This window comes from Pseudochaenichthys georgianus, chromosome 13 (assembly GCF_902827115.2).
Source record: "Pseudochaenichthys georgianus chromosome 13, fPseGeo1.2, whole genome shotgun sequence".
Classification (NCBI taxonomy): Eukaryota; Metazoa; Chordata; class Actinopteri; order Perciformes; family Channichthyidae; genus Pseudochaenichthys; species Pseudochaenichthys georgianus.
Window position 1 is genome coordinate 39,260,851 of NC_047515.1, and position 22,861 is coordinate 39,283,711.

General features: G+C 44.2%; 1 protein-coding gene across 1 annotated transcript in view; it reads right to left on the reverse strand.

Annotated features, from left to right (window-relative positions):
* Nucleotides 1-993: 993 nt before the first annotated feature.
* The window catches only part of egfem1 (EGF-like and EMI domain containing 1), an 82,691-nt gene continuing 60,823 nt past the window's right edge, over nucleotides 994-22,861 (reverse strand). The window contains exons 24-38 of the mRNA XM_034098198.2: nucleotides 18,217-18,345; nucleotides 16,883-17,011; nucleotides 16,344-16,472; nucleotides 13,800-13,928; nucleotides 13,109-13,237; nucleotides 12,886-13,014; nucleotides 10,364-10,495; nucleotides 9,515-9,643; nucleotides 7,950-8,078; nucleotides 6,968-7,096; nucleotides 5,873-6,001; nucleotides 5,565-5,693; nucleotides 4,571-4,699; nucleotides 4,328-4,456; nucleotides 994-3,032 (exon numbers count right to left, since the gene is read on the reverse strand). Coding sequence (XP_033954089.1) covers nucleotides 2,953-3,032; nucleotides 4,328-4,456; nucleotides 4,571-4,699; nucleotides 5,565-5,693; nucleotides 5,873-6,001; nucleotides 6,968-7,096; nucleotides 7,950-8,078; nucleotides 9,515-9,643; nucleotides 10,364-10,495; nucleotides 12,886-13,014; nucleotides 13,109-13,237; nucleotides 13,800-13,928; nucleotides 16,344-16,472; nucleotides 16,883-17,011; nucleotides 18,217-18,345 — 1,889 coding nt within the window. The 3' untranslated portion in view covers nucleotides 994-2,952. The remainder of the gene's footprint in view (nucleotides 3,033-4,327; nucleotides 4,457-4,570; nucleotides 4,700-5,564; nucleotides 5,694-5,872; nucleotides 6,002-6,967; nucleotides 7,097-7,949; nucleotides 8,079-9,514; nucleotides 9,644-10,363; nucleotides 10,496-12,885; nucleotides 13,015-13,108; nucleotides 13,238-13,799; nucleotides 13,929-16,343; nucleotides 16,473-16,882; nucleotides 17,012-18,216; nucleotides 18,346-22,861) is intronic.

Sequence of the window (22,861 nt, forward strand, 5' to 3'; positions counted from 1 at the left end):
TGAGGGGCGGAGCAGTGGCCACCCAGCGCTCCGTGGATGGATGGCCTCTCTGGGCCTGTTTGACTGGAAACAGGTGTGTCATCTGAAGATGAAGGCCGGGCCGATAAACATTATTGGAGAACATCTGCTGCTTGTCACAACACAGGGCGAGCAGGAGCGGCCCCCCATCCATCAGCCACACCGGAGAGAGTGGGTGAGGGGGGGCCTCCATCCTCCATCACTCACCCCGGGATGCTGGAGCATGTTCGGTCCAGGCACCTGCCTCCGCCCGCCCCCTTTGGCCCATGGAGGAGAACATGTGTTCTCCAGCGCACTTGAAAAATGCCTTAGGGAGAGCACTTTCACTCTGACACACACACACACACACACACACACACACACACACACACACACACAACACACACACACACACACACACACACACACACACACACGTGGACCCTGCTCAAGTGCCTCTCACACCCCCACTCACTTTAGACTACTGTCAGGGAGGCCTTAATGCTTGACCCTTCTCTGGTTGATGAGAGATGCCTGGCCGTGTGTAGAAACACACACTGATATATCCACACACACACACACACACACACACACACACACACACACACACACACACACACACACACACACACACACACACACACACACACACACACACACACACACACACACACACACACACACACACACACACACACACACACACACACACACACACACACACACACACACACACACACACACACACACACACAGGATCCCATAGGTCTCCATGACAGCTGCAACCTCTCTCCACCTCGCGTCCATACCTTACTGCACCCTCCCACCCCACTCAAAGAAATCAATACCATGCAACACTGCATTCAAAACACACAATTCAAAAATAGACGCTTAAAAGCAGGTGTTTTTTGGGGCCGTTTAAGACACATGGACGCAATAAAGAAAAGACCATGGAAATGATGACAGTGAAATTCGAGTTTATCACTTTTACACAGACAACATGTCGTAATGAAGCTCCACTGACAGGACATGAGCACAGTAGGTTATGACTGATATAAGTGACCTGAGATAGTATACAAATACAGCTTTTACAAATAAGACGCACCCTTATTTAAATGCACACGTGGGGTGTTGATAGCAGTTGTGATATGGGTCTTTTCAATATTGTGCAACCATAAAAACGTGAACAAATACTGCAGAAAAAGTATTAACAACATTTGATGCTTGTCTATAAGACTCAAACAAACAGACTCAATAAACACAGATCTGAAAGAAGTGCAATGTCTGCAGTATTTCGCGACCAGCACTGCAATAAGAAAACCCACAATCAATGCTAATACATGGAGAGTGTTTCTGACGCTGGTGGTAAATTAACTATGTTCATTCAGATACCACGAGCCATGCTGGAATAACTTATGGATAGGCAATATCTTAAATGGGCTTTCGTAAAAGGTGCGGGGACAATGACAATAAGTGAAGGGTTCTTTTCTTGTGAAATGATAACATTTGTTTAAAATAATCTATAAACCAAGAGACCAATGATCTGAGTGTGTCATGGAGCCTATTTCCTCAATGTTGGTCATCTGCTCGAAGTTTATAGAAATAAACGTGTAAGGTTTTGTTTTTTTGGGGGACTTTAACTCCCTACCGGCCTCATCCTTCAAGAAGAAGGCGTGCACTTCCCCTTTAAGAAGTATTTTACTAATTTAATGTCCAAAATAAGTTAATTTTTCCTCCTTTATCAACAAATCATAATAGTGTAGTTGAATTGTGGTTATGTCTCTTGAGAGCACCCGTGTGATAATTATCTTTTGTTAAAGTACAATTGACTCAAATGTAGCTCCAAATGAGGAGAGATTGATTCCACCTGGGTTAAAGTGGCCCTGATTACAGAGCTCGTCTCTGATTGGCTACAAGAAGCAGGTGACAGGAAGTAAAAGTTTCAGCACACAGCAGACGGGTCGGTGTGTGTGTTTCACTGCAGAAACACATGGAGGAAGGCCAGTGCGTTGTGTACTGCGACATGTATTTCTCTTTAACTGAATGCAGAGAGGGATAAACCTGATGAAATGGTTTATGATTCTCCTTTTCTTTGGCCGTTCAAATAATCATCTAATCACTCTTATATCCACCTCACTCCCGACCCACTACAAGAACAACAGGGTTACAATTGTTTGGGAAAATATACAGTTCCACAAAGAAATGTGTGAAATCATAACATAAAACTTGAGCAACAAATTAAAATGAATTGCATAATGCTTGGTGAGGGTGAAGACACTTTCCTTTGCATGTTTTCATATTGATAGATTCTGGCATTTGAAATGTGTGTGAGGAAAACAAATCAATTATAATTTAAAGCCAAGTACATGTTTATATCCTGAACATCAGCCCCACGTCAGTCCCTGTACGTGTGGATCCGTGTGAATGTTCTGAATAAGTCACCCATACTTTTCTAAATCTGTTTGAGGCATTTCAATTTTCACCAGAAATATGCTTCTGTTCTGCTGACCATCCACTTTTTTGTGGCCACATAAAAACAAAATGTAGGCTGTAAATGTTCTCCAGTGACAAGAATGTCTCAGTTACACGTATTGTACAAATGCCCTTAAGAAAGAAACCTTACCAGGTGGTTAAATGTAAAACTGGGAAAGCAAATGAACCGCTTTCCATCAGCAATACTCACAAATAGGATGCAGGTATGTGTGGGTTATTGCTATGAAGTCTGTGTAACCCCGGACTTTGAATCGTAGACAGTCTGGGGTAGGTAGATGGTCCCCCGAGGGCCCCTCACAGGCCAGGCCCCAGCTCCAGGCTCGGTGATGGAGTGCCAGTCTCTGACAGCTGAGTACCAGTTTCACAACTAACATCACCTTCACCGAGATGATCTGAGTAATGCCTCACAGAGCCGAGCCCCGCGTCTGGACGTCCAGTCAGGAGTCTGCACCTCTGCTTTGGTCATGTGGTGTTGCTGCCCGCTCTTCTCTTTCTTTGGGACACTGAAAAGTTCAACGGTCGCGGGGTTTGGTGTGGCAGCGCTGAAAGGAAAGGAGAAAAACATAAGCAAGAAGACATCAGCACTATTTGGAAATGAAAAGCAAATGTTCTGGTTTTCTTTGGAGGAGAAGTAACTGGTACGTCGTCTCCCGTGTGCTCGGCTTTGAGGAGGTAAAATGAAGACAGCCCTGAGGCGGCTGCATGCTGGGCGCAGATTAAAATAACTGTCCGGAGACAAGAGCAGCTATTGAGGGAGACAGGCTGACACACAGAGTGATGGGGCTCAGCCGCTCACACACAGTGACAGTATTTCACTAAAGCTGGTTCAGCTTTACAGCCCGTGACGACCCGTGTGTCGGTGTGTGTGTGGGTGTGTGTGTGTCGGTGTGTGTGTTCGTTTTGCTTTATCTTGACCTGTGTGTGTGTGTGTGTGTGTGTGTGTGTGTGTGTGTGTGTGTGTGTGTGTGTGTGTGTGTGTGTGTGTGTGTGTGTGTGTGTGTGTGTTCGTTTTGCTTTATATTGACCTGTGTGTGTGTGTGTGTGTGTGTGTGTGTGTGTGTGTGTGTGTGTGTGTGTGTGTGTGTGTGTGTGTGTGTGTGTGTGTGTGTGTGTGTGTGTGTGTTCGTGTTGCTTTATATTGACCTGTGTGTGTGTGTGTGTGTGTGTGTGTGTGTGTGTGTGTGTGTGTGTGTGTGTGTGTGTGTGTGTGTGTGTGTGTGTGTGTGTGTGTGTGTGTGTGTGTGTGTGTGTGTGTGTGTGTGTGTGTGTGTGTGTGTGTGTGTGTGTGTGTGTGTGTGTGTGTGTGTGTGTGTGTACAGTCACATTGTGGGGATTTTCCCTTTCTTTAGAGGGCACAATTGAAGTCCCGACAATGAATGTAAGTTAATGAAGTATCCTAAAGTAAGTGTGTGTGTGTGTGTGTGTGTGTGTGTGCGTGCGTGCGTGCGTGCGTGCGTGCGTGTGTGCGTGCGTGCAATATCCTCTAAAGTACGTTTTTAGAGGACTCCCCTTTTTAAGAGGACACAATTGAAGTCCCCATAATGTATGAAAGTTAAGGTGATATCCTCTAAACTGATGGAAATGTTTGTGTGTGTGACAAAGTGATTTACATTTTTATTATAAGCATTAATACACAAATCAAATGAAACAGAAAACTATAATAAAAGCGGGTCATGTGTGAGTCTGTACAGCCACGTTGTGGGGGCCGCCTACCTTCAGGGGTCCTAAAGTCCCCGTAACATAAATCATTACATTTGAGCGTGAAGATTTGGTTAAAGTTAGTCTCCAGGAATTCACTGAAGTAGAGGAAACACGACAAAGTCAGAGAGAGGCTTACCTTCGGTACAGGTGGGGCCCAGCCACGTGAGAGGGCACAGGCACCGCCCACTGAGCCCCTCACAGCGGGCCCTGTGGGAGCACTGACACGGCAGAGAGCAGTCTGGTCCGAAGCGCTCTCCACCACAATCTGAGACAGGAAAGGGAGGGAGAGTTTTCAAAACAAAATGTGTTAAGGACGAAAAAACATGGATTTATGGGACCTTTGGAGCCGATTACATGTTAATGAAACTAGACGATTGACCTTTTTCACATCTCTGTCCCGTCCTTCCTGCGGGACAGAGGCACCGCCCGGTAGATGGGTCACATGGGGCCTCACCAGCACAGCCACATGACTCTCCACAGCTCAATCCAAACCGGCCAGACTCACACCCTGAAAACAGATGTATGCATTTATACATTGCATAACCATCTTCCCAACACACAGCAAGAACAATGTACTAATGGTGAACTTTGTTTTATTATGAAAAGGTATGCCTTGCACTAAAATCTAGTTTTAGTTTTAAAAGTGAATCCAAATTCCCGTGCTAGCCATAGAGTATACGGGATAAGTTAATAAACTGCACAATTAAGAAATATATAGACCTTTTAAAATGTCATCATAGTCCTACTTTTTAATCCGTAGTAAGTCTGCTACATGTTTAAATGCAAGACCTGAATGAGACTGTGCAGAATCACATAAATATACACAAGCACAAACAGACACACAAGTGCAAGTGCGTGAACCAAAACACACACCATGTATTTCACACACACAGAGATAAGAGCCGCTCTGTCTCTGGAGCTGTTGCTGCCTTACGCTCAGTCATATCTCCTGCTGGGACTGAAGTGGCCATTTAGGCGCTCACACTGCGGCGGAGAGCCCGGCAGCAGGCAGGAGGGCCCAGGATGTAACAGGAACGCATTAAGCAGTGGGGAAACACCTGTCTCTCATCAAATAACCAGGAGGCATGCCCGCCCACCTACCTGCGCGCCTGTCCGTCTGCCAGAACACACTCGCTGCCTTGAACTCATGAATGCTCATATCTGCCCATGTCTTATTGCAGCTGGGCACCCAGATGGCTTTTTAATCATTTACACAAACGTGTTAATATTCTGTCTTCTGTCTGCCGAACATTAGATGTCTTATTTTTAACTTAACATCATTTTCGTTTAATGCAAATTATATTAATTGAATTGAAATGTAATGATTTTGGACACTGCTTTTCATGTAGTTTCTTCTTTGTGTGGATACTCACTTCTTTCACATTGAGGGCCATGGTAGCCTGGTGGACACACACATTTGCCTGTCACGTGATCACATGTCCGCCCGGCTTTACAGTCACATGTACGGGCACATGTCATGCCAAAGAACCCAGATGGACAACCTAAGAGAAAGACATACTTTAAGGATACTTTCCGCATATGGTTAAAAACGGGTCATGTTGTATTCTTTCATGTCACAGACACATATTTTACGAGTTGCACTTTTACAGAAGTGTCAGTGAGGCCACTGGTAACCCTATCGCCACGTTTCTTTTTGTATTATGAGTGAGTGTGTGCTCACTGTGTTGACAGGAGTGGCCGTAGTATCCAGCAGAACAGCCGCAGGTGCCGGAGAAACGGTCGCAGGTCCCGTTGTTGAGGCATGGACAGTCTTGTGCACAATCAAACCCATACTTTCCCTGTGAACAGGCTGCACACACACGCACACACACACACACACACACACACACACACACACACACACACACACACACACACACACACACACACACACACACACACACACACACACACACACACACACACACACACTTAGCTGCACTTACGAAGAAACTGTGTGTAAATGCAACATGATGATTCAGAAGAAATCCTTCAATGGGATTATATTGCAAATTGATCCATATGGTAGCTTTTGATAAAACTGAAGTACTCTGATTGTCTGATTGTCTTTCGACTTGGAAGAATGTGTCCCGGAAAGGTGTAAAAAAATGTTTTGCACGTCCACGATCAATGTTTATTTGAATGAGTTTCTGGTTAGATTCCTTAAGAAGCTTAAGGTTTTGTTCTATGACCTAAAATATGTCAGTTAATACCCCTAAATGAGACGGCATAACATCACTACGCTGAGCATTATCCGCATTTAGCTTAGCAGTGGCAACCTGAACATTATTTATTTTTTTTTTTTTTGTTGTTATTATTGGTTTTTTTGGTACTTTGTTATAATTATTAATCTGAGTGAAAAAAAAGAAAAAAAGAGAATATATATATATTATTGTTATATATTTTTTTGTTTCTGACATGTTCAATAAATTGACTAAACTAAATATGTAGTTGATTTATAGTGTAGCTATTTTATTTTGTGTGGATGCATTTACACTTCAAAGTCATTCAAGTTGTGCTCATTTGCTAAGATTATCTTGCTGAGGGAAAATTGCAGGTATATTAAATGTGTGTCTGCCACAGAGCGTCTGTCAGTAAAAACTGAGAACAAAGGGGGTTTAAGTGAGTTAAAGATCATCTGATAGTACGAGGTAAAGGCTCACAAGGGGTTTCTCTGCCAGTTTTGTTGTTTGTTCTAGTTTTTAAGTTTCTGATTTCCCATGTTCAGATTACAGTTCAGCTTGGTTCTGGTTGTTCAGTGTGTGTGAAGTTGTACCCGAGTCACAGCGCGCTCCGGTCCAGCCCAGTCCACATCGGCAAGACCCGTGGATAGGATCACACAGACCCCCGTTCTGACAGCTGCACGTGTTTCTGCACTGCAGGCCATAGCGCCCCCTAGGACATGCTGGAGAAACATCCAGAACACATCAGGAAAAGACCAGAACACACACACACACACTCACACACACACACATACAAGATTGCACTAACCACAGTCATGTTTATTTAAGCAACAGTTCATTAAAGAGATGGCAAAGTGGTCTAGTTTGGCACTGATATAAAAGAATAATCATGTTTCTCTGGGTCATTTCGATTGGGAAAACAATAAGCAAGCCGTCTTTGATTTTCCTGATTATTTATTTGCGTCCTTGCCAGATCCAGCGATATGGAACACAGAGAACGAGCTACTTATAGGTTTCTGTAAACATTCAACAAGAGGGACATAAGACGAGGTATGTCCAAGTACATGCAGGACGCTGAAGAAGAGAACATTGAGGAAAGGCAGTGTTGGAAATCCCCGCTTGCAATCCAGCTGAAAGGCTGATAGAGGGAGAGATTAAGAAACTCCAAGTCTGTGTCCCGGGAAAGCAGCCCTGTTATCATCCTTGGCCTCACACGGAGGAAGTGGAGAATTTGTTACTTAAATATACACTGTAAAATGTTTTTCACTTTCTAGTTAGGGCCTACTATTTCTGAAGAGCTCATTAGGGCCATCCGATCCCACTGATGCATGGAAGGCTCTCTGAGGAGAAGGGCAAACGATAAAAGGCCAAAGTTTGATATTTTTTACAAGTTGTACTCAAAGTTTTACAATGGATTCTCTTGGAATTTGCTGAAAAGTGATTCGTTCTTGCCTCAAAACTATTTCAGTAATAAACTCCATAATAGAGAGGTTTCAACCAGCTGCATGTACTGTTGATAAGATATTAGTTTGCATGGCCTCATAAACAACTAGGACTGGGTTGTCATGACGTTACCTTGTTGGCAGGACTGTCCCATCCTACCAGGGGCACAGATACACTTTCCAGTAGCTGGGTGGCACTGCCCTCCTTCCCCACAGGAGCACATCTTAGCACAGTCCTTCCCGTAATACCCGCTTGGACAGCCTGTGGAAATAAAAAAGTATTCATTCACACAACATTTCTAAAGATACATGTCATTGGAATGTGTTGGTTTCCTCTGTCTTTGCTGCCCCTTGTTTGACCAGAGTGGTTACATACAACAAGAAGGCTGTGATGACTAACACTCATAAGCATTGACTCCACATCCAACTTTAAAGACCGTGATGGGAAGGAGACATTATCATTCATTTAGCTCCTGATTGATGGATACAATATAATGACGTTACATGTATCCTCGATCACTTAAGTCATATACATTGCTTAATAACTAATGGTAATGCTAACCCCTAAACATGAACCCTAACGGCCCGTCTACACTACAGGCATCGAAAAATGCTTTCAACGCTTCACCCATTCATTTGAATGGGGTGACGTAGAAGATTTTTAAACTTCGCCGAACTGCATTGTGGGGAGCGGAGCATGGCTTTGCAAGCATCACGAGCATCTATCGGCATCAAAAGTTGAACAATGTTCAACTTTTGAGGCTCGATGCTTGGCATCAGCCAATCAAATCCCGCGTATGCAAATCTGACAGTACAAGCGCGAGCCAATCAAACCGCGTGTATGCTGGGAGAGACTACGCAGGTCATTTCCTCATATTCAAACAAATGGAGCGGTAGTGAATCACCCGGTGCTGTATGATCAGTCTCTGTTCACCTACCGGGATACAAACCGGAGGAGCGAGGCATGGAGGGAGGTGGCAGAGACAGTGGGTGGAACTGGTAGGTTTTCGCCTGTTTGGGGATTTTATATCCAGTTTACTTCGTTTTAACATTGCTATTGCTTTGTATGCCGGGGGCGGGCGGGAGAGATTCCTGATTGGTTGTTGGTCGCCTTGGTCGCGAGAAATCGCCAAGCCTCAGACACGCCCAGCTTCAAGATGTGTTGATGCCTGTAGTGTAGACGGGCCGTAACCCTGGCGTCAATGAGCGTGACTGAATATCCTAAAGGCAATTGCAACTTAAATTGTTAGCCATTGTGTAACTTATAATGTCCCCTCTGGCAAAATACCTCCACTCAATAAATCCATGCTCTACTTCAGAACTGTAGTGTTGGCGGCAAAGCAGGTAAATGATATGCCTGTGCAAGTTGTAACCATAGACTGTAGATTTGAACACATCAGCGTAGTGTTTTTCACCCCGTGAACCAGACTCTACTACACATTATGAGTCTGCGATGTGTGCCTTAGACACGACTCTATCAGGCAGGTGTGTTGCTTATGACCAAAGGAAGCTCAGTGTTGTGTTTGAAGTGGTTTGCATGAGCTAGTTCTCTAGACAGCTGGAACACACAGGCCAAGCACCCAGCCGGTCCCAAACAGGCATGTTGTTTAAAGCGAGCAGTGAAATGATAATAAAGGGGTGCCGAAAGACTGTGGTTTCTTTCTGGAGTAAAAACAGGTGCAAGGTGTCTTCACTCACGTAAGCTGCAGTCGGCTCCAATGAAGCCAGCCGGGCAGTAGCAGGTCCCGGTCCTGAAGTCACAGCGACCGCCACTGGTGCAGCTGCATCTGGACTTGCAGTTAGGCCCAAAAGTACCCGCTCGACATCCTGGAGACAAAACAGGGAGGACATTTTAATTACTAGATGTTGTATCAGAATCAGCCAATCAAAAGGTTTATTAATAATACATAGTGTGTTTAATAGCGCTTTCCCAGGTGCTCAAAGACGCTTTACATTACATGTTACTAAACACTTTTACACATACAAGGAGTTCGCTGGGGTATATCGGTTTATATTAAAACACTCTTAGAGGAATTCAGTCGTAAAAATAAAACATGTTTACAAGAAATACAAACAAGAAATTAAGTATAATAAGGACAATAATGACAAAATATTCTTATAAACAAGTGCAGTATATCAGAACATCAGAATATTTAAAGTGGAAGTTATGTTATTTCTGTGCAAGATATAGCAGGTTCATGTTGGCGCAGTGGACTAGTGCGTTGGTGTTCAGATCAGGGTTCAGGTTCAAACCCCACTGCGGTCAGCATGTCATTGTGTCCCTGCAGACACTTCACCCCAAGTTGCTCCTGTGGGGATTGCCCACAGTACTGAGTGTGTAAGTTGCTTTGGATAAAAGCGTCTAACAAGTGACGTGTAATAATGTAATGTATTTTCAATCTTTGACTTCAATGGAAATCTACAAATTGGGCCAAATATTTACCCTTCTCCCACATTTCTCCAACCAAATTCTCGATTTAACTAAAGGCATATTAGGGCATGCCTCACTCGTCCACTCTGACAGCAGGAAATCATCAGTGCTCTTACGTAGCTCGCAGCGGGCCCCGTAGTATCCGGGTAAGCAGCTGCATTTCCCCGTCGCAGGATGGCACTGCTCCTGGTCTCTTGAACACCGGCACAGCTGGCTGCAGTTCATCCCGAACACGCCGGCAGGACAGGCTGAGAGCACGCATGCACAAATATGTTATATGTTATATACTATATATGCAACAGTTTTCAAATTCATTCAGACAGTAGTGGGCAAATAAAACTGTGATCAAAGTGTGAATGGTAGGTCTTTGAATTGTTCTGGGACAAAGATGCAAGATGTCAGTTACAATAGTTTGTGGGCACAAAAACACCAGATCAATACAATGTGACGATACGATAAGAAATGTGAGGATATGGGACAGTAAGGAACGATATGATACGTACGATACAAAACGATAAGATGTATATGATATGGTACAATGCAATACCATAGGATAGCATACAATACCATACCATGTGATATATGTTAAGAAACTTCTGGTTGGATGCTAAATGTCTAGTGCAATGACAATGAAGTTGAATCTATTCTTATCTCATCGATTTAGGATTCAAGTCCTTGACTCGTTGACTGGAGTGCTTTAGTCTTAACTTATATAATCATCGGACTCTGTATCTCCAATTTAATGGTAATAATTAATATTCCCTGTTCAGGACCTAAATCTAGACAAAAACAAATTGTCTCTAGATAACTCCGTGAAGTAGTGACTGGTAACCAAACCCAAAGACTTTCCCCAGTGTCCGAACCCCGCCGGACGCAGAGGGACATTCTTTCACACACCCTTTCTGCATACATACATAAACGCTTATAACGAATGGAGTCGGCGGACAATCAGTCATAGCCAACAAGATGAATCTGTGAACCGAGCATGTTTTGGGGTGAGACCGCAGCACTCAGTCAGGCAGCAGCAGGCAGCGCGGGGGACAGATAAGAAAGGACTCCAGACTAAAGAGGCAATTACGGGGCTGTCATTATGCATGTCTGCCTTCCAAAGGCCCTTATCCGCCGCCGAGGAGACAAAAACAATGCCTTCTGTTTTACTTGGCAACTGGTGTGTAACATTTATCAGATGTCTGGGGAGTGTGTGAGGAGAGGAAAGGAGCTGAGGTGGTGAGGGAGGGGCGGTGGAAGGAGTGTTGAGAAGTGAAGCTGCTTGTATATACGGTCTACATAATGAACATTAGCATAAAGCCCTGTGACAGTGAGGGTTTAGTGCCGGTGTGGAGAGTGCATTTCCTGGAATGGAATAAACGGTAATCTTTCCCAGGAGGACCGGGGGAGTAAAAAAAGAAAAGAAATTTTAATCAGTATTAACAGAATGATTCTTGTTGATCACTTCAGTCCCATGATGCATTTCCTCCTGATGGGAGTGGTGTGTTGCAGTGACAGTGGCACATATGTCAGCTTTTAGATGCATGACAGTGATATTAGCCATGTGCCAAGGCTCTCTCAGTAACCAGATATACACGAGGGACATCAGTGAGATACCACATGCAGGAGCCAGAACACTTCTGCTTATTATTTCTGTTATTATCTTTATTTGTTTAGATTGCACACGTTTGTATTTCACATCCAACAACTGGCACCTGCATGTGGTTTCAATTATACAGAGTTTTTCTGTTGACTGTATATTCACGCTTTTTAAATAGTATGTTTAATTTTCTTTTATAAATAACGAAACATCAACTTCAGCATGAAGTTTTTCTTAGAAAGTGTCAAAATGAAGAGCCAAACTAAGCCTCTTAGCGACTATTATAAGACGGCTGAGTTGAATACTCGATTCTGATTTGCCAATTTGGACCTTCCAGATGTTGCGGACAATGTGCAGTCATACTGTATCACTCCGCAGAAAGAAGTCCGGTCAATTTAACAGCAGCTGTGGCCAAGAGATATTCGTTTTCTCCATCAAAAAACACATTGGAATACTTATATACTATACTATATTATTTGTTATATTTGTGGAGAGTATTGGATTCATGACGGCTAAACTGTCCCAAGTAAAGAAAAGAAAAATAGAGCAAGAGAAGGAAAGAGGTTAAAAGACAGAGCGCTGGACGCCGGAGAATCAACAGAAGACAAACAGGAAGTAAACAGGAAAAACAGAAGAAGACAGACAGGAAGTAAACACTAACAGGAAAAGCAGAAGAAGACAGACAGATACAGGAAACCTTGCCCTCATTTTAAGTTACGCTGTTGGTTCGCAGTGGAACCGACTATTAGATAACTTAGAAGCAAAACCGTTTTTTCTTAAAGCAATAAAATCATTTCTGTATCCATATTGTGAGTCAAGTCGTTGGTTTATTTAGTGTAAAAATCGGGATGAAAGTTGCAGCTAGGCGGTCATTAATTGAAAAAAGAACACCGACAGGTTGAGCAGGATCTGGACACTAAGCAGACTTTGTTCTTTGGCCTAGCTGCACATTATCCCTCTACTTATCGGAAGTGTAGTTGCTACACCACATTTCCAAAGATGTAAACAATAACCCTTTTATAATTCCCCCCCCCCCCTTTCCATTCTTACGTGTCTCGCAGCCGGGCCCCATGAGTCCGGCGGGACACCCACAGCTCCCCGTCTCATGGTGGCAGGACACCCCGGCCTGGCAGCCACACGGCTGGGCACAGGAAGCACCGTGGGACCCCGGGAGGCAGTCTGAGAGCGGACAAACATCACTCGGTTTACTCTCATGGTCAAAGCAGGCCACTTTAATATCCGTTGCCACTTCCTCAGTGCTTTACACACTCACGTTTGTCACACCTGGCCCCCCTCCAGCCTGGCTCACACTCACAGCGACCCGTCATATGGTGGCAACTCGGACTATGGACGCAGTCACACCTCTGCACACAGCGCTCTCCAAAGAATCCCTCAGAACAGGCTTCAGACAGAACACACACAATCAGAACCCACATCAGAGTCCGAGAGCTACACTTAGCTACACATAGTTTACTTAGTTATGCTCTTCTACCCAATGATTCTAGGCTATCTATATCTATATATATAATATCTAGCAAAGACGGACATCGCTGGGTCGCAGGTTGACTGTATAACAGATTATATCTAATACTGTGTGTTTAAAAAATGCTTTTGAAATGGGGATTACTAGCATGTTGACAATGTAACAAAACATTTTTAAATAAACATAAATATATTAAAGACGATATATAGGCTACTTTCATTCTTCTTAAATTTTACTTAACTGCTTTTTTAAACAAAAATACTTTGTAGGTCGAGCCTATAATTTTATAGGACGTATATTTGATATTTAATATATTAGTTTCTTCTTTTCTATGGTCACATTGTTCTGCTGTCTTGCATAATACACTGTTGTACACTGACATGTCTTGCATTGCACTTTATATTGAGGCAATCCAAAAGTAGTGGAAAGTAATCAGGTTACATTCCTCTCAACCTCTGATTGGGTTAGATCAGGAAGTCACCTGACTGACAGAGGTCTCCCGTCCATCCAGGCAGACACACACATCGTCCTGTCTCTCCGTCACACCTCCCCCCACTCGTACAGCTGCAGGTCTGACTGCAGTTCTCTCCAAACCGTCCCTCCTCACACTCTAGGAGAGAGGGAGAGGAAACCTCAGATGGAAGCTGCATTCAAGTATTTTAGTGAAAACAAGTAGTTTTTTTTACCCCTTAGTATTGTTTTCAATCATTAATATTACACACCAACAGTTGCACATGCCCACAATACAACATACAATTATAGCTATTTACACAAATACAAATAATAATGGAAATTCAGTTAGGCGCTGCATTCCTACAAGTCTGTTTGTCACGACGGCTCCTTTTACTAAGTCAGTTGTAATCTGTATTCTTCGTCATGATTTGATTCCTGATTAATAATACTATTTTATTTCAAACTATGACAGTGTGTTATTGCTCCAGAGGGCCTGTAGGCGGTATCAAGGTCAGAATCATCAGAGCAGGGGCCTCATAACGCCGTGCGTAGGATTCACGTGGGAAGGTTGCTTACGTAGTAGAAATCCAAAAAATAGGTACAGAAATGTTCCGACATTTTCCGATTCACCAAACATTGCGAGGAAAGTGCGTACAGCACTTCCTACGCCGGTTTCCCTTTATAAATCACAATCGACTCGAAATGCGGTGCAGCTTTTGCGGGCTTCACGTTATGCCCAGATTTGCCTATAAATAGTCAAAGAAACGCCCATTCATTCATTTATTCATTCTGACTGCATGAAGAAGATCGCAGGAAATGACGACAGAACAGCTCAAAAAGACGTCTCACACCGTGTCAGATTTTGGTTATTTTGGGGAGGTGGAGATAAATCATATTGTTTGGTGGATGCCGTTTGAACAGAGTAGCAGCATGGAGGTCGGATCGTCACCAAGATAAATAAATAAGTGGTCCGAAAAAGGTTCATGACAAAAAAAATACACGTAGCCTTCATCAGGCGTTTGTACCGGGGACAGGAGACCCCCCCTTGATGAGAGACTGTAATAAATGATCGGGGAATCCCTCCGGTGTGTAGTCATGACGACTGGATCTGAATTATGTTTTCATATTTGGTGGTTTGTGTCCCAGCTGTCGATCAGCTGTGTGCAGTGTCTCCACTGCAGCCTGTGCATCTCAACCCCCCCCCCACCCCGAAGCAACTCTATATCCACCAGTTAAAGGAAATACAACTAATGTGTTGTGTTATATTAGCTGTACATTTTACCACATATGGTGTTCTTAGTTTCCATACCTCCTGTGTTTTACGAGCGACTTATCAAGTCTTAGCAAACGGCATAACACATGATTAAACATGGTAGTATATAAAACCATGCTCGTAACCTATAGAAATGCAAAACCGCATCATTTATGCACATTACATACATTAGCACAACATATTCGAGGTGGTTTTAAATAACATATCCGTATTTATTTATTTCTCCAAGTTATGTGTTTGTGTGCACTGAGGAATCTCAAGCAGGCGTTTGTTAAATCATTTTAAGATTGGCTTTAATCAATGTTTGAAAGTGAATTCTTCATATGATAAATGAGAGGTAACATTTTATTTATGGTATTATTTCCACACATTTCTCTCCATTCTTCCTTCTGCCAACGCGGTGTCGCAGTTTCTCGTCTCTCCCGTTGTTGTGCTTAGTGCGTACGCATGGGTTAGAGTTTGCGTGGAGGACCGCACATTTTCCCGTCAAGTTAGTATTTTATAAATCGCAAACATTGCGTAGAAACTGGCGTACGCCATTTTTTGAGCGTATATCCCTTTATAAACGAGGCCCCTGATGAGGATCACCTTCCTCATCCGTATTTAAAGGGGACCTATCATGCAAAATGCACCTTTGTACGTCTTGTATACATGAATATGTGTCCCCGGTGTGTCAGGGAACTCACAACCCTCTCTCTTTTCCTCCGTACCCAAAATCTCTAAAAACGGGGCTGCAACGGATCTGATACAGACTGACACAGATTTGAAAATAGTCTGACGTCAGGAACGAGGAGCTCCGCCTATATGGCCAACTCTCCACCAATCAGGGGAATGAGAGGTTGCCGTGGCATGGTAACAGCATGGTAACATGACGCTTGTAACTCTTGCAGGGGGCGTGGCCAGCTGCAGCGCAAAGACAGGGTGGAGGAGAGCAAAATAGAGCGAAATGAGGCATGGCTAAAATGCAGGACCTGTTTGGTATTTTGAAAAAGAAAACGTATAAATATACCTTATATAGGTATGGCCCTACAATATATTATTCAAATATAGCATGATAGGTCTCCTTTAAGAGAGCTTCAGACCATGCTCTCCCTTCTTTGTCACCATGCCTCATGCTAGGGTCAGTCCACATTGCTATCATCTGGTTTGGTTCATTTAATTAATAACTTGTGTGTGACCTTCCTCCTTTTGTTACATGAAGAGGCTAATTTGATCCCAAGATATGCATTTCTGTCTCTCATTTGGACACGTTTGTTCCTCAGTGTAATGTAATACATGTAAGGCTTCTGTAGGACTCACCTGACTCACAGGTAGCCCCTCTCCAGCCGGGGGGGCAGGAGCACTGACCACTGACGCTATCACAGGAGCCTCCGTTTCCACACAGACACTGACCAGAGCATTGTTCACCGTAAGACTCTGCAGGACAGGCTACACACACACACACACACACACACACACACACACACACACACACACACACACACACACACACACACACACACACACACACACACACACACACACACACACACACACACACACACACACACACACACACACACACACACACACACACACACACACACACACACACACTTGATTGTTAGTTTAATAGTAATTTGTATTCGCTAATAATCAGAATCTGTAAAGTAACTAAAGCTGTCAGAGAAATGTAGAGGAGTAAAAAACTACAAAAATGTCTTCTAAAATGTAATACACAGCTGGGTGATACACAGCTGAGTGATACACAGCTGGGTATCACTCAAGCTGGGTGATACACAGCTGGGTGATACACAGCTGGGTGATACACAGCTGGGTGATGATCAGCTGAAACTCACGCAGTTGGCAGCGGACTCCAGTCAAGCCGGCGGCACAGCTGCACCCCCCGCTGACGTGGTCACACCTGGACCCCCGCTCACACTCACAGGTCTGACTGCACCGCTCCCCAAAAGTACCCTCTGGACACGCTACACACACACAGAAACACAGAGACACACACACTCATTATTAACTTTAAATGCAGCACATAAGGCAATCAGAGGAGCAGCAGCGGTATTTACTCAAGTACTGCACTTAGGTAGAATATGAAGGTACTTGTACTCAGTATTTCCACATTATGATACTATTTTCACCCCACTATATTTGTAGACGAATAATCTACTTTGAACTCCACCACATTCATTGTACAGCCTCACTTACGAGCCAGTTAGCAGATGAATATCTGAATACCACAGTCAAAAAATACTGTGTTCAAATTAGGTAAAAGAACAGAAGTATTATCAGCTAAAATGTACCTAAAGAATCAAAACTAATGCAGAATATTTTCTTTAAAATTGTTGTATTATCAAGTTTTTTATCTGGAGTTAAGTTTGGATACTTTATGTACTGTAAATATAAGCATTTATATGAAATGTAACAACTACTAAACGTATTTATCTTTGAGTAAAACGCCTATACTTCTCCCTGAAATGTAGAGGAGTAGAAGTTCAAGTGGCAGAAAATGTTAATATTCAAGTAAAGTACAACTTTTTTTTAAATGATACTTTAGTACGGTACTTGCCTAAATGTACTTAGTAACTTCTCACCACTGCATATGAGATCAGAGGGCTAAAGGAAATTTTTGGGGCCTTTTTTACACACACACTGTTAAGTTAATGATCAAAGTCCAAGATGACATTTGGAGTCTAAGAGAGGAAAAGTGCCCTAATGACAGAGATGCATCATTAAGTCATGCGAGTGGCTTTCTGCTGACTCTGGCTCTCGTAGTGAGGACCACAAATGACTGTGGCAAGAGGAAAGTCTTGCGTAAAAGTGGCGAATGACAGAGTAAGAGCTTTAGTGGGCATTTCACTGGATCCATTAAAACAACGGCATGAAACTGTAGCATGAGAACAGTGACAGGGTAGCTGCTAAAGAGGTATGCCATCCCTTTCCCTAATGCTGATCGCTGCACACAAACACGTGGGTGCATTTATCCAGAATAGACCTCAATTAAACCCCGTGAGCCGGAGGGCACCATTACCCATCCCTAAAAGAAAAGTCATTGGCAGTGTCTCATTATAGAGATAATTGTTCACAAACACATCCTAGTTGTGTTTAAGGAGAGGATGTCGTGATGGGCTGCAGTGAGGGCCTCCCTCACACCCCGTTTTAATGATGTGGCTTCCATTACCCAGAATGCAGTGTGGTCCTGCCCAGCCGGCGGTGCACAGGCAGCCTCCTGTGATGTGGTGGCAGCGGGCACCGTTCCTGCACTCACACATCTGGCCACAGTCAAGACCGTAAAAGCCGTCCGGGCACACTGTGGGCCGAGATAAAACATCCCATGGTTAGAACTGGCAGCTGCGCAGAAGAGGAGAGGAAAATACTTGGATGCCAACTTTCTTTATACTTGTTCTCTTTATGTCTTTCTCTCCTCTCCTCCTTCTAGTCTCCCGCTCTGTCTTACCACCTACTGAAAATACCAATATCAAATTGCAGTACCATGCTGCGGCGGTTCATTTGCAGAGCGTCTGCGTTCGTTAAGTGAGCTCATGGTCCACATGTGCGGTGAATCTGGGCCACATCAAAGTCCACGAAGGCGTGTAGGTTATTCCCTTTTAGGTCAAGGGGGGGGGGGGGGGGGAGGGGGGCACAGAGCTGGTAATTAGAGCACCTGCTGAGTCAACAGGCCCCCGCCAATACAAAACAAAGCCAGGTTACTGTGCCTCTCCCCTCCCCCCACACATACCTACAGTATCGCTGGAGATGCCAGTGTCTGTTTCCCATTCCCCAGCACACACAGAGAGAGTGTTTAAGTGTGTGTAGAGTCAATTGACACTCAGGAGAGTTTAGTAAACATGGAGCCTCCCATCCTCTGCCAGAAGCAAGAGGATGAACGAGCCTTTCCACTACTGGGGTGTAAATATTGTCTGTAAGCGTGAGCAGGAAAACATGACTGTTTATCCAAGACCTATTTTTCGATCCCACAATTTGTCACTAAAGAGATCGACTCAAGAAAAATATCTCTTTCTGTTTTTTAATTAATAGGAACGGAGGTTTGATTGACAGCTGATGCAGACATTTCTCTCTTTTCTGTTGCAGTGATATGTGAGAAAATCGAGTGAAGGTTTGAATAGTTTCCCAATTATCTCCACGGCCAGCTGTTTTTCATTTCATTCATATACTACCTCTTCTATCTAAAAGGAAAAAGCACTGGACCATGTTACCAAAGGAAGCCACAAATTGGCAGGCCAACACAAATGTGTAACTCAGTGGTTTTAAATGCCACCGTATCCAGGGTGTTTCCCTACAGTTAATGCATCTCCTTCTCCTGCTCCAATTGATGATGCCCTCCACTCCTCCGTTTTCTCCCTGAAGGCCTCAAATTGGGAAAAGTGTCCTTCCTGCTCAGCATTTTCTGGCATCTTCCCACGCTGACAGCATGATGTCTGCGCAGGCCTCTGTAGTGGTTAGGCTGTTATTAAAGCCAGCCCACTGAGGATGCTGTCATTTTAACCCAGCTGTCCATTAGCTCTGTGGTACAACTGTAGCAAAAACACTGGTTTATTGTCTGCTGTTGATTATTATGACAGCAATTGCTGACACCATGGCAACATCTTACTTGCTGCAGGAAACATTTCAGAAATTAAATATGATTTATTCAGCGATGAGACAGGTACGGTGGCCGACAGGGGCCAACACGTGACGACACTTCCATTACTGTAGGAAACACGCTGCAGTTTCGATAACGATGTAAATATAAACACACTGTGTGCCCAAACACATGCAAAGGAAGAATCTTCTTCACCATCTTGACAAAATATGCGGAAACGGGGACACTAGAAACTGATGCACACAGCTGGGAGTGCTTGTTGATGTTTATTGGCTTATTTTATCCTTTATTATGTGTTATCGCATGATTCTTTCTGATATTATTGCAGATCTGCTGTAAGCTAACTAGCTAACTTAGCTAACAGACTAACAGTGCCAACCAGGGGCGGACTGGCCATTGGGAATACCGGGAGTTTCCCCGGTGGGCCGGTGCTGTGGGGGGTTGGCAGGGAAACGGGGTTCAGGGGGAGTGGCTGTACGGCCGTACCGATAGAAAAGGGGGAAGTGACGTCTGACTCAGAGGTCGCGCGGCTGTGGAGAAGAACGTGTTGCCCACATTCTGTTACTGAGTTTAGGCTAGTTAGCTAGCAGGTTTATTGTTTTGGGTGCATTCACTTTTGCCTCCACTTGCTGTTCAAATAAATGTTGAAAGAAAAAAAAAAAAATCTGTTTACAGTTCTGTTTTATATGGGTGTTGAAGAAGAAGAAGAATTGGGAGGGATGAACCCCTCTTTAATGGGCACACATGCAGAGCACACAGTGAAATGTGTTCCCTGCTTTTAACCCATCCTAGCACCAGGAGTCTGGTACTAGGAGCAGTGGGCAGCTAGTGGGCAGCTAGTGTACAGCGCCCGGGGAGCAATGGGAGTGAGGGGGGAAGGGGGATGTCCGGTGCCTTGCTCAAGGGCACCACGGCAGGGCAGGAGGTGGACTGGGACCTCTCCAAGTAGAAGTCCACAATCCAAATAGGTCTGGTCGGGGACTTGAACCGGCGACCCTACGGCTCACAGTCCAAGCCCCTACTGACTGCCATAGATTTAGTCCCTAACTTTGCTCTCAAAATGGACCAGATTGATGCATTTAACTTCAACATTTAAAAAAAAAATCTTCCCGGGGGAGCCTGCCCCCGGACCCCCCTAGAGGAGGTGAGGTCCACCACCTGCCCACACCCCCTGTTAAATTGTCTCACCCACATTGAGGATGCTTCCTACGCCCATGTTTTATTCCATGCGTCAAGTCAGGCAAATTGGGTCAAAATGTTATTGCATCAATGACCTGTTAACATTAAAATCACTAAATATATGCCGTAACTCAAGGGCTCAGGTAATGTGATTACTATATGAATAATTGTCCAAAATAACATAAAATGCATAGGGTTTTTAGTTAAGTAACATGCTTTCGTCGCCGGCCGGCCGATACATGCCGCGCATTAAGTGGGCCTGTCTGTCAATTAATCCCCGGGCCACTTTTTCCCCCCAGTCCGCCCCTGGTTCAACAATCTCCGAACGCCAACAAGCGCTCCGGTCCCAGCTGTGTGCATCACTTTTCAGTGTCCCCATTTCCGTTTTGTTTTGAGCTTCTTGCGTTTTGTATTTGCAGCGCTTCGTAAATGCTGCGAATGTGTTGTTAAGTTGGTCAAGTTAAATGCAGCCTGATTCTCCAAATAGAAGTGTTTTGGGACGTTATAGCGCGTTTGCACGGGTCGGCCAACGTACACCGAGGAATCTATGATGTTAAAAAAGAAACTTCTCCAATGACTGATGTTCCCCTTTAATAAGGTCTTTATCCCGGGGACAGTAATCACCTCAACATGTTAAAAACGTGCATTATTTCCTACAGCTCACACACACACTCTGCAGTAACTCTTCAGGGGAGATTCTGACACCTCTGAATTGCAACGTTTATTATTTGTTGATGCCAGCAGGGGGCGACTGGTTTCCATATTAACCACAGAGCAGCAATCTGTCATCAGATATTAGGACAGTGTCTGCAAGAGTTTGTAAGTGAAGACTCTTCCCTAAGTCTTTGTTTATGGGTAAGGCACGGAGGATTCAGTCCGCCACACACACACACACACACACACACACACACACACACACACACACACACACACACACACACACACACACACACACACACACACACACACACACACACACACACACACACACACACACACACACACACACACACACACACACTGTGCCATCGCTGAAAGACTCCATCTCCACACTAAATGAGCTCTTTAAGACAGGAGGATTATTTCCAGATCCCTGGTTGTGTAAGAGCCACTGCTGTCAGCCCATAAAGCAGGTCCAGGGACCACACAGCCAGGAGAGCAGGCCATAGAAATAGAGCGGATAGAGAGGACAGAGCACAGAAACTTCCTGGTGCCATTCACTGAAAGAGGTCAACAAAACAACAACAACAACAAAACAACTGCTGTTTCTCCGACAATACCGCGGATGTTAAAAGCCAGACTTCTTTTTACCCAAACTGTTTTGATGCAGAGATCAAAGCTGCGGACCAGAAAACGAAGCACGATACGCGTTAATGGAAGAAGTGGTCTGGTGTGAAGGACCCATGTCAGCACAATAGCTCGTTTCCTCGATTCAGGCGGTTAGCATTAACCACAATAAAGCTTTTTAAATAAAACTGCATTTGCTCTCGTTTGCCGTTATTCCCATGAATAACATTATAAAAACCAGCCCACCTGGAACCAAACGCTAAACGGGAAAGACAGGTATTTCTTTTTAGAACCTGTGAAACAGATGAGATCTGGTCCTTCTCACAGCACAGGCGTCTTCCTGACTTTCTCCTGAAGGAAGAGGCCCAGCAGAAGACTGAGAAACGGGACACCTCTGTTTGAGGAGAGAAGGCCTTCAGAAAAACAGAATCTGGTCAGAACGATAGCCTTATTTCCACAGCGACGTCCAATCAGAGTGACGTCTGCGTCTGAAGCCATTAGACTGTTATGACTAGCGATGAGAAGCTCTGGTCTAGTGTGACACGGTCATGATTTACGATGCTAGGAGCTGGTATGGGTTTCTGGGCCTTACAGTAAATCGTACACTTACTTATAACATGTGGCCACTTCAAGTCAAAGGACTATAATCAAGAACAAATCTATTGCCTTCTCAAGACTCTTGGACTGTCTTTCCGTTCAATATGTATCCCAATGATGAGAGGAATATTAGCTAAATGAAGGGTTTGCGATGGCAGGA